Below are 12,351 nucleotides of genomic sequence, written 5' to 3'. Positions count from 1 at the left end.
TTGTCAAATTGCAGACTTTCTCAGCAGGTATTTCTGGTGGTTGTCTGTGATGGGGTTGTCCTTATTAGAAGGTGGCTTGCAATGGTTGAGGGAATTATTTGCCCATCGCTGTTTTGTGAGTGTGCTCTGTGTCCTGGTGTCACCTAGCACCTAGGTGTGATCTGGGGGTGCAGTGCTACTAATCTCTTTTGTGTTTGCTAAGTCCTGTGTGCATCTCCATTGTACAATGTTGTGTTATATCATGTGTGCCCGCTTCCTGTGTACCCCATGACTATCCTTTGAGTACTCAGCTGTGTACCATGTGCTGCTTTATGTGTCCAACAAATCTGTGTCCTGATCCCATTTACTCTGTGCCCCTTATGCCCAGCTCCTTAATACTTCCTACCCCCATCTTCTCTGTTTTCATCTCCTTTGTGCCCCTATCTCTATCTCATCTGTACCCCTCGGGGCCCAGCTCTTTATGCCCATCGCTTCTGTGTCCCTGTCTCTGTGCCAAGCTCCACTGTGCCCATGTTCTTTTTCCTCATCTACTCTGTGCCCCCTTACCAAGTTCCTGTGCCCAGCTCCTCTGTGCATCCTTTGCCTTTTCTCTCATGTGCACTTTTCCCATCTCTTTTCTGCCCCTTGCCCACATTCTCTTTTCGCATTTAATTTGTGCTTATCAATGCCCCATGTGTCCAGCTCCTCTGTGCCTCTATCCCCATTTAATCTGTACCCCCTGGGGCCCAGCTCCTTATGCCCATGGCTTCTGTGTTCCTGCCTCTGTGCCCATGTCCTTTTTTTCAATCTACTCTGTGCCCCTTTACCAAACACATGTGCCTTGCTCCTCTGCCTATTCTCTCTCATGTGAACTTTTTCCATCTCGTCTCTGCCCCCTTGCCCAGCACCCCTTTGTGCCCACATGCTCTTTTCCCATCTACTTTGTTCCTATCAATGCCCCATGTGTCCAGCTCCTCTGTGCCCCCTGGGTAACAGCTCCTTATGCCAATTGCTTCTGTGATCCTGTCTCTGTGCCCATGTTCCTTTTCCCCCATCTACTCTGTGCCCTCTTACCAAACTCCTGTGCCCAGCTCCTCTGCATCCCCTTTGCCTATTCCCCCTCATGTGCACTTTTTCCATCTCCTCTCTGCCCCCTTGCCCAGCACCCCTTTGTACCCACATGCTCTTTTCCCATTTACTTTGTGCTTATCTATGCGCCATGTGTCCAGCTCCTCTGTACCCCTATCCTCTTCCCATCCACTCAGTATTTATCTTTCCCATCTCCTATGCCCCCTCCCCTGTGCCCCCTATGTACATTGTGTGCGGACGCTGATGGTTGCGCGCTCTGTCTCTCCTTCACCTTCCTCGGGACTCCCAGAGCGCAACAGCTGCAGCTCACCAAGAGTTAAATCCCTCCGCTGCCGCTATTGGTTAGGAGAGAGAGCGCGGCTTCGCCATTGGCTGGAAGTTTCATAGGGGCGGGCTCAACGTTGTGCTCTGCGGTCCCTTCAATCACAAAGCCTGCGGGGAGTGCAGAGCGAGGCGGCTGCGGGGCTTCCCTGGATCTCATTGTGTGACATCGCCGGATCTCTGCCCCCTACCCCGGGCATAGGACAGAGCATGAGGGCAGCCTGAGGGGCCAGGGTGGGCTCCGAGCACCGGGATATAGGAGAGCCTGCACGGACTGCCTGGAGGTGGGTGATCGGCAGTGCCGCCTCTACACTGCTGTGTGCGCTACCTGGACCCGGGATAGCTAGGTAGTCATCACACCATTCTATATTCATTATCCTTCTCATCACACCATTCTATATTCATTATCCTTCTCATCACACCATTCTATATGTAGGGTCATCAGAATATTATATATGTGGGGTCATCAGACTATTGTATATTTCATTCTACTTCTCATCACAATATTCTATATGTAGAGTCATGAAAGTTAATTATATATTCATCTATAATATATAATCTATAATCATTATCCTTCTCATCACACTATTCTATGATCATTCTACTTCTCATCACACTATTCTATATGTAGGTCATCAGAATTTATTATATATTCATTATCCTTCTCATCACACTATTCTATATTCATTATCCTTCTCATCACACTATTCTATATGTAGGGTCATCAGAATATTATATATGTGGGGTCATCAGACTATTCTATATTTCATTCTACTCATCACACTATTCTATATGTAGAGTCATAAGAGTTTATTATATATTCATCTATAATATATAATCTATAATCATTATCCTTCTCGTCACACTATTCTATGATCAGCCTATAGAGAAAAGCAGGGATACCCCAATACATCAATTACTATGAGGAGCAATGCAATCATCACATATGGCTTGGGGGTTCGATTACCCCATACCAATTATTAGGTCAGACCTAATCCAGAATCCCCCTACACAAATATTGTATAAGATCTAATGAAGATTTCCTCATGCAAACTATTATTAGATCTAATTAAAAAAACCTGAATATTAATTATTTGAAACTTTGTACAGACTTCTCTGTATATTAAATATTTGGTATATACAATCGAATGCAGAATTCTTCTATAACAATCATCACATCAGACTTAATGCAGAATTCCTCCTATTATTAATGGATTTTATCTAATTTAGAATCCCTTGTACCAATTACTATTATATCAAGCAGAATCCCCCATATGCCAGGTATAGTTATAGAAGACTTAATGCAAAATCCCCCTAATTAATTATTATTATTGCTAATTCAGATTTTCCCACACCAATTATTATCTCCACCTAACACACTGTCCACCTTTTAATTTTAATTAATAAGAATATAAAAAGAATCCCATTATACCTATTTATAATTGGGTCAATATTAATATAAGTTCCCCCCATACCAGCTTTTATGTAGATGAGGCTAAATTCAGATTTCCCTTTATACCAGCACAATACTAAACCAGGTGTAATGCAGAATCACACCTATACCTGCTTGGTACTACATCAAACTAGATGCAGAATTCTATACCAGATGGTATGTAGATATACCTGCTCATTACTAAACCAAACTTAATAGAGAATTTCCTAAATATCTGCTGATTAATAAACCACACTTAATGGAGGATCTCTTCTTTTACCTAATTATAAATAGGTCAAACTTTTTATAAATCCCCCCATACCAAGATTTTCCTATATAATTCTAAATGCAGAATTCCCTATATACCTGCTCAAGACTAAACCAGACTTCTTGTAGAATTACCTATATACCTGTTTTTTCTGACCTGCTGATTATTGGATCATCATGCAGAGTACACCTCCTATTCATATACCGCAGCTCATTTTCTGATATCACCTGTTACTTTATAGCATATTCACTTTGTTAGCATTTTGTCCCTGGTTTGCTGAGAGATTCATTGCTTTAAATGGATATGCCTTTTATTATATCTCATTTTATATCTTTAAAATTTAAATACTCTAAATTAGATTAAATGGATACATGGAAATGGCCTGAAATCTATTATATGTATTCTTGTTATATGATTGGAAATGTAAATCACACCCTATAATAGACATGATAGGATTGTGACGGTATATTGCTTTAAAATGATTGTAAATGATCTATTCTGAAATGAAATATACCCGCCAATGCCCGCCGATATAAAATAGCAGCACATACGGCATTTTAACACCTTAATATATCTGGCATTTCCTCTGCCGTGTGCAGACTACGATCCTTAACGATGTCAATATTTGTCCTGAGTTGGTTAAGCAAATATTCCTGACATATGTTTTACTGTATTCAACCCTTGGGCCACAGAATCCATAACCGAGACTAATTATGTTATTAACTGAATAATGTATGCAATGATCTTGGTGGTATGAATTACACAGCGACGTTCTATAGGATTCATTTGCCATCAGCCTTATAGATTAATTACTGATAAGGCTGGAAAAGCAAAATGTTCTAGGTTTATAGAAGTATCGGGACGCCTATGGTTGTGTATAGGAATGTATGGTGGGGGAGATGAAAAAGTCATTTGTTTGGTGTTACAAACTAAAACTGAATATTGAGAGTTATTAGCGTGTGAGCAATACCATTTCTACAGGTGTCTTCAGAATCAAATAATGATTTGATGTTCTTGGTGGAAATGATTGATATTGGCAGCGTTTCATATTTTTTAATCCTTGTTGGAAAGGTGCAAGGTTTTATTCTTGGCTTTGTTTGGTTAATTGGGCAATATGAAGTAGGTAGCATGTGCTAATCATATTGATAAATTGGTTTTCTAGTTTGTCCTTGTGCTATGTTTTATGTTATGATCTCATAAAGTAAAGTTTTTAGTTCCTGCCACAGGTTAACAGATCCAAGTTTCAGATCCAACAATTTGGAAGTCCGTTCTAAACTCTGCTGACCTTCCAGAACAGCTTAGTAATTCTTTTGCTTTCTCTTCGTACTGTCATGTGTATTCAGCAGAAGGAACTGGGAAGACTTTTTAAAGGATCATTCATTGCTATAATCAATATTTCATTTCTTTTTTTTTACTTTTACGCTTTAAAGTGCAATAGTTTGCTTTGGAACATCTGGCCTCGTAGATATTTTGACTATCCAACCGGGGAACATCCAAAAGACCGATAGAGAAGCAGGGACAGTGTAGCATTCATGAATGCTCCTCGGTCAATGTGTGCACTGTAGCCCCCACTGTGCGCTCTGTCAATACAGCTTTTCATAGGAGGGGGGGGGGGGGGTGTCAATGTGACCACACTGTATGGGAATCGGGAACATATAGAGCACGTGGGGCTATTTTTGCTTCTTTACTGAAGCCGATACAGATTGTCCCATTAACCTTTGGACTACCGGTGGAGAGATCCCTAAAAAGCAGCTGCAATGGGCCTTTTCTGTCTGATGTGTGGTTAAGGGCCCCCGCTGCAAATTTGTTCAGCCAAAAATACAAGGTGTAATTATTTAACTTGCTGGATTGAATGCGAGGATTGTTGTGTGTCCCCAGGGTAGACAGACTTTACAAGAGCCAGGAATTCAGACTCTGTTTAGAGAGTGAGAGTGAGCCGGTGTATTTGGCTATAATTAATGCACACCTTTGGGCTGTTTTTGCCGAGCATTTGTAAATCCTGACAACCTTTGACATGTATTTTGTACAGTTAATTGGTGGCAACATCACTTTGTCCCAAGTGTCAGGAGAAGGAATGGGCAAGTGGAAGAACCTTCAATGTTTCTCAGAGCTGGGATTACCAAGACTCTGAGAACGATTTGGGGAAGGGGTGGTCTAGATTTTTAACATCAACCTTTTTGACCAATCAAAACTTTAGAAATGGAGAAAAAACTTTCTCATTCATTTGGGAAAAATACATTAATTGCCTTGGCATCCAACAGGCATTACTTTATTATTGTAGAAAGAAAAAGTTGTGTTGAACTGCACTTTTGCCACTTTTGTGCTTTCTGGAAAATGAAAGATGTTATCTGATTGGCTGCCAAAAACAAATAATTCTTGCTTTTTGCTGTATTGAATAAAAAATAATTTTTTTTCCCCTCCAATTTAAATAAAAAACTTTAAAATTGAATTTGTAGTCTTTGAAGATACCCATAAAGCAGTATTAAATTCAGATGTTTATTTTATCCTTTTAGGTATTTATTGAAAGACATCAAAACGGTACTTCGTGATGGAATTCCAGTTTGTCCTTCTCATTGTTGGAATAATTGCATTTTCTGACTCGGCAAGAGGTAAGCGTGTTAATTGTAAGCACATCCAGCACCGTTTCTTGTGGCTTGATGATAAATACCAAACTGTGTTTGTATTTTTATTATTTTCCATTTGAAGGTGAAGAGGCTTCTTCTAGAACCTTTGCAGATTGGCTCATCTGCTTGTTATTGCCCGGTGGCTCCTTGGGTTTGATAGACCAGATGTGCTTTCAGTTTAAACATCAGCAATTTAGGTTTTTGTTCATCTATCAAAGCTTTTTTTCTCTGCAGGATTAAAAGTTCAGATAATAAAGCAATTCCACTAATGGATGTATCTGAACAACCTCTTTAGAAGTTTAATCCTGGACTTCTTTTGTCTTGTCCCTGGTAAGCCAAACAAACAATTGTGGTGCTATCTCACAAGTGACAATTGTGACAGCTTCCAGGGTGTTGCACCTATTTTATCACTGGATGGGGGATAATGGCCTTCTGTAAACAAGAAGTCAGCAGCTGTCTTGGAGGATCCATTAGTTATCTTGGTAGGAGCCTCCTTCTAAATGGTTTATGGCTATTTAGATGTAATCTGTACCATAGGGAAGCCGAAGTGAGGCAAACGCTGATGATTATGGAGATGTGCTTTGGTTGAACTTGCTGTTGGACACCTGTTTAGGAAATTGCAGAGGAGTAATTGACCGCTTGGTTGCACCTTGACTGTAGTCCTTTCCCATGATGGTCCTGGACACTGGATGGTTTGATTGGCTCTATTAAGCAGATTGCTATTGTGTTATTTCAGGGCTGGACAAATCCCTGGAGAAAGGTAGCCTGGAAATTCACACCTGGTTAACCTCTCTGCCCTGTAATTGGTGTCAATGGGAGAACATGTCTAGGGATTAAAAATTACCCGCTGTCCTCTGGAAAGTTGGGACATTAAACTCTAATTTTCCCACCCTATGTTATATATTGCACTGCTGTATGTGATTCCAGTAACTACACAAATTGGTGCAGTTCTATATTCATCCAATAAAAGAGATGTAATTAAGGTATATGTGACTTTTATCCACTTCATGTAGTTCCTGGTACAGAAGCATTGATTGAGTCTATTATATGTGCTAGGAAAGAACATGCAGATAGGAGGAGAGAGATTTGCCTCTTATTTTATTGTTGCTTCTTCACACGCCAATCACAGGTTTGGAGTAGAGATGTGACCAAGCTTTATATAAGGTCACCAATTTGGTGTATAAATTGTTAGTCTGGCTGAGCAGAAATACAAATGCTTTGCTAGGGAAAACTGCTCGTATGTATGTATGTATGTATGTGAATGTCGTATTTGGCTGTTAGGGTGAACTTTGACATATATGATGTTCTGGCTTGGCTGTGAAGGACTTTATTGAATGCAAAGGTTAGGGCATTATCTTTAAAGAATATCATGATGTTTGAAAAAATGAAAACAGTATATGTTGCAAAGATGTATTATCCAGTGCTCAACCCAGGAATTTTTTTGAGCCGGGTGGGAAGAAATTGTAGGCGGGTATCCCCTGTATTGTGACCCAACTCTTCAGTAGCCACATAAAAACAGACGGGTGGTTACTGAAAAGTGCCGGGTGGTGCACCCAGCTAAAAGGGCCTGGGGAGAACACTGATGATCTTTAGAGTTGTACATGCAGAGAATTAGCTGGAGTTCAAAGTAAATCTTGACTTTTCCTGTAAAAGTCCATAATGGCTCTACCCCTCACACTTCCCTAAATTACAGTATTTATCATAATGGCTACAATGCTTTTCAGTACCTTCATTGCCTTCTTTAATATCACTGGGAGTATGTTGGAGCTATGTTGTAAATGCTCCCTTCTATGATATCAATACCGGGAGTCTTATTTTTTCTTGCACATGTGCATGACTGTTAGAATTTAGGAAACACTAAAGCCATGCCATGTTGTTGAATTCCAGCCGTTAGGTTATGATCTGTGGTCTTTTAGCCAAGTTGCCCACCCCCCATCCACAACCTGCTTACAATGTTTTGCCCGGCGGGTGCAAAGTACTGAATCGTCCTTCTCAAAAGTGTGAAAATCCACAGATTGTCAGGATTGAAATGGGACATAAACTAAATAAAACAGAGAGGAAAGAAAAAAAATAGCACATCTGGCTCTGTCTCAGTGTTGTGTTTTGGTGCTGAAAATTGCTGCATAATTTGTAGCGAGTTTCCTGATCTGCAAGCTCTCAATGATGGCGTTTTAGCTGGAATGCTGGAATTTGCATTAAATGGTTTTAACTCTTATAAATCCCTGAAAGTGATTCGTACGGCCAGTCTGGTGGCGTTTCTTATAGCAGGTGTAAGCTGCCTCTGGTGCTGCAGCTGTTTTCAGACTACTTGAGAGGCTCTTCTAATAGCCTTGGCACCCAGCGCTGCTTCTGGTAGGTTATAGGAGCTTGTGGCATATTGGTGCTTTACAATGGTTACAAATCTGTGATTTATTATGGGAAAGTTATTGAAAATGTAAAAGTTCCATCAAGGATGAGTTTACGGACATTTTACAATAATAACTAATGTTCAATGTTGTACTATATATGAGTGTACCCTATATCAGGGGTGTCAAACTCAAATACACAGAGGGCCAAAATTAAAAACTTGGACAAAGTTGCGGGCCAACCTTGAAGTTTAATGAAGAAATTGAAGAAGTTTTTCCTTCTCATTAGATATGAACCCTTTTTATATGGAAACAAAGAGGTTTTGCTTCCCATTCAATCTGGAACAAGCTTATATTAGAGAAAGGCATACATTTTTTTTTTAATTTTATTTCAGAAAAAATCTTATGGCTTTTTCTCTATTTGTAGCTTTCTAAGTAAAATTTCAATGGTAACCTTTTTGCACAGGCTAACAATAATAATAACAATATTCTTCTATGAAAATCCAACCATTCAAGTCCACGCCTTGGAGTAGCAAGGAAAGGTACAGCTGAGGGGGAGTGCTGGAAATGCCAGACGTGGCCAATGCGGAGCTAAATCTTATGAGTGGCCCGCCGCTGGAACTCCCTCTTCAATGAAATAGCGCCACTACTAAAATTCCCGGCATTATTTGCGTCTATAAAACAGTTCAATGCGGGGCCACATATAGGCAGAAAGCCCGCTGGTCAATAGACGTGAGTGATGCCAGGAATTGTAGTAGCGGCGCTATTTCAATGCAGCGCCGGGCCAGCTGTAGTTCATAGGATTCCTTTTGGGGCCAAAAAAAGGACGTTGGGGGCCAAAGTTTGACACCCCTGCCCTATATTATCTATATTTACTTTACCTCTTCCTTTTGATGTTTTGCTTAGTCGTATGCTTCCCCTGATCCCTAGCCCTGACCATATTGTGGGCTACCATGGCATGGATTGTAAGCTCTGTTGGCTAGGGTCGTTGTTTGTACTGTACATTTGTCTTTTTCATTGTACGGTGCTACATACTATGTTGTTGCTTTCTAAATAAAAAGTTGTAATGAAACAGAACAAATCTAGATGTATATAAGAATAATCTGTAGCTCTAAATAACATTTAAGATCCCATTAAATATTTTTCCCTTTTTTCTGGATTTTGCTGCAGTTACTTGTGTGTTGTCTCCTGGGAGCACGCAGTGACTAATCCTGCTAGTACCTGGTACTGAATTGGGGGGGAAAAGGACGACAAAAGATCTTTTGTCCGTTTCTTGAACACATGTACCCTACAATTTATCCCTGCACAGTCTTGTTTAATTTTCCCTGGCACTTTTTCCCCCTGCATCCAGAATGTATTGGAGGCACGTGTGAAATAGTTTGTGGCGGTGACTCCCTGTGCCGGCGCAGAGGGGAGCTGTGAGGAGGGAGAACGGCGCGGTGTTGTTTTTGTGGCAGAGTGCTGCACGTTCTGTTTCAGCTAGACACAACATGGGACACGGCTGCAGTTGGTGCTTTGGTAGACACAACGTCCGCTGCAGCCCATTCCTGGCGTTGTGTCGCTTGTAGCCCGCACAGGATTGAATCCCCCGTATTGCCAGCACAGCTTTACTGAACAGCTGTTGGCTTGCAGTAAAATATGTGCTGGGTACCTTCTATAGGCAGGAAGAAATTATTTTTAACAATGACCTACTAAAAAATATAAAAATGTAAAATGAATCATGGTGATATTAATAATTCTCATTATTAAAGTGTAAGCAGTGTCTTGTTAGGATTCTTGGAATCTGATCTTGCATTCTTAATAGTTACATTGTTGCCAGTTTTCTTTTAGAATTATATACTGTTCTCCTTTTGGATATGGAGAGGAGGCTAATGAAGGGTGGGCATACTGTAGTCCTGTTTCTATTGTCCTGATGCATCATGGCGAGTGTTGTCATCCAAGAGCAGGAATGTCTCTGCAAATGTGTTGTCGTGCACAGGTCCATTATTGCACACCGAATGCCACCTTACCAATGTACTACGGCCCCAAGAACAGGGCCACGTGGTGCACAATATTTGTTTGCCATGTAGTCCATTGGCCGGAAATTCTGCTGGAATTGACTCTTCTGGGAGTATCAGTCTCCGGTGTCCCCACTCTCCCTGGATCCTTACTTTGACCTCCACTTATTACAGGATTCAGCAGTGACTTGGAGGTCAGCAGGATCAATGCAGAACAAGGAAACTTTAGAGAAAGGCTTATCTGTCCTGATCAGTGTCATTAAAGTAATTATGTCATCAAGGCTTAGCAAATTGCTCTTGGAAAGGTGTAGGATTAAAGGCAACCTCATACTATAATATCTTCTCCTTTCTCTTTAAGAAAAAAAATCATGTTTATGTTTAAAAAATCATCATAAGTAATACCATAAAAGCAATGAATAATATTGTAATAATGGCCCCTGTGGTTGGATGTGGATGGTGATCATCTTGCACAGGTTGTGGAGCCTTTCATTGAAAGGGTATTTTTAGTTCTCTGAAAGCTACAAATATAACCCATGCTTTATTAATACAAATTAGTCAGATGTTTTCTATCATTAAAGTCTTTGCAATGGATTTTTAAAATATATACTGCGCCGCCATAATTACAGGCTGCTGACCCCAGGCAGTGCTGATTGTGGTTTTCATGCCGTTATTTTGTTTTGTTTTATTTATTCTGGGTCCAGAACTTGTATGAATAAGCTGACCTCTGCTCCAACAAAGACGGAGATTTCCTTTTTAGTTTTCAAATGTGGATTTCATTTCTTGTAATACACTGTGTAATGCAAAGTGCTAAATACATTGCCTTTATCTCTTTTATACCTCAATATTTTTTTATTCCTCTTTTTCTCTCTTGTTCTCTATTAAGCTCTTTCTCTCTGATTTTTTTTTCTTTCTCTTTTTTTCTCTCTGTCTCTCTTCTCTTGTTCCCCTCCTCATCCTTCTCTCTCTTCTTTCCTCTTCTTTCTGTGTCTCTTTCTCTTTTCTTCCTCTCACAGACAGAATCTAGTTTATAATGATCCCGGTTGCCTTATTTCCAGGACCCCTTTAGTGTTGTACATTAGCAGCAGCAACAGGTCCTCTTCAGGGCTCCATGTATCTCCCACAGACCAGGATGTGATTGTGCCGAGTTCTCTTCTCCCAGCTCAGCTGGTTCCTTTCATCCATTCTGGGTGCTGCAAAACCGTTTTCTCACCAGATTCATTCGCTTGATTAACCCCGGAGAAAGGCTCACATTGTGATCCTTTGGTAAACTCAGTGGGCTTGTTCTTACTAGTTTATAGATGTTACAAAAGCGTTTGCTCACAAGGAGTAAAGCATATTGCACGCTGTGTGGACTTTGTGTAGTATAGTGAGATGGCCAATTGTAAGCCGTCTGCATTCTCAGATTCTGGAAACCATTTTTATATGTTAATGTAGATTTCTATATTTGTAGGAGGTGGTAGCCGTGCTGTACATTTATTTGATTTATTTGTGTTTTTGTGAACAGTTTGTGCAAGCAAGTTCATTGCAAAAATAATAAATGTGGAATAAAAACATGCAGACCACACTGGGTACTGCCAGTTACCTCTCCTAGGTGCCCAATGTTTGACAGTAGGTACCCGGGCAATAAACAAAGTGCTCTGAACCTGGCCTATGGGGTAGTCTTTGGCAATGCCACTGAAATACAGGTTTAGCTTACAACATGGCTTCATCTTTGTATATGACAGGTATACATTCTTTTTTTTTTTAATTTGGCATGTCTGCATAATTTATTTCTATATGTGACAGATGTGTTATGACATGAGAAACATCTCCCTTAATTACACCTTGCTCTGTGGGTGGTGTAAAATCATCTTTTATTGTTCCTCCTGTAAGTGGAATTTTTTTACGAAGTTTGCTGGATTCAGTGTTGATCCATTAGATTAGCGATCCCGACTGTCTTTGGTGATTCATGGGCCTGGGGGAGCCACAATAGGCATTGAGAATAAGGGTGAAAACTTTTTGAGGAAGGGACTGTGGTTATATAATTTGTTTTCTACATTGCATAAGAAATACAACTGATTTCGGAGAATACAATCTTGTTTTTTGAATTCAAAAAGAGAAATAATTTCATTTTCAACTGTCTTCTAAATATTTCTATATTCCATACTTACCAATAACAAATACCCCTGGATTGAACCTGTTGTGTTGCCAACAACGTAAAACAATAAAACTTCATCTAAGGTTGAAAAATGAATCCAGATTTGGAATTGGTTGGTTTTTAGGTTGTTTACTTTCATCGTAAACGTCATGGGGTCTT

The 12,351-nt window shown here is 40.2% G+C and overlaps 1 protein-coding gene across 2 annotated transcripts in view; it reads left to right on the top strand.

Annotated features, from left to right (window-relative positions):
* Positions 1-1,499: 1,499 nt before the first annotated feature.
* FGFRL1 (fibroblast growth factor receptor like 1) overlaps positions 1,500-12,351 on the top strand; it is a 108,605-nt gene continuing 97,753 nt past the window's right edge. The window contains exons 1-2 of one of the 2 annotated variants that reach the window (XM_072406590.1): positions 1,500-1,673; positions 5,603-5,698. In XM_072406590.1, the coding sequence (XP_072262691.1) occupies positions 5,638-5,698 (61 nt within the window). In that variant the 5' untranslated portion in view covers positions 1,500-1,673; positions 5,603-5,637. Of the gene's footprint in view, positions 1,737-5,602; positions 5,699-12,351 lie in introns of both variants that reach the window. The other variant, XM_072406589.1, reaches the window with a different exon arrangement.

Source organism: Pyxicephalus adspersus, chromosome 3 (genome assembly GCF_032062135.1).
Source record: "Pyxicephalus adspersus chromosome 3, UCB_Pads_2.0, whole genome shotgun sequence".
Taxonomy (NCBI): Eukaryota; Metazoa; Chordata; class Amphibia; order Anura; family Pyxicephalidae; genus Pyxicephalus; species Pyxicephalus adspersus.
This window is presented reverse-complemented; position numbering and strand designations above follow the sequence as displayed.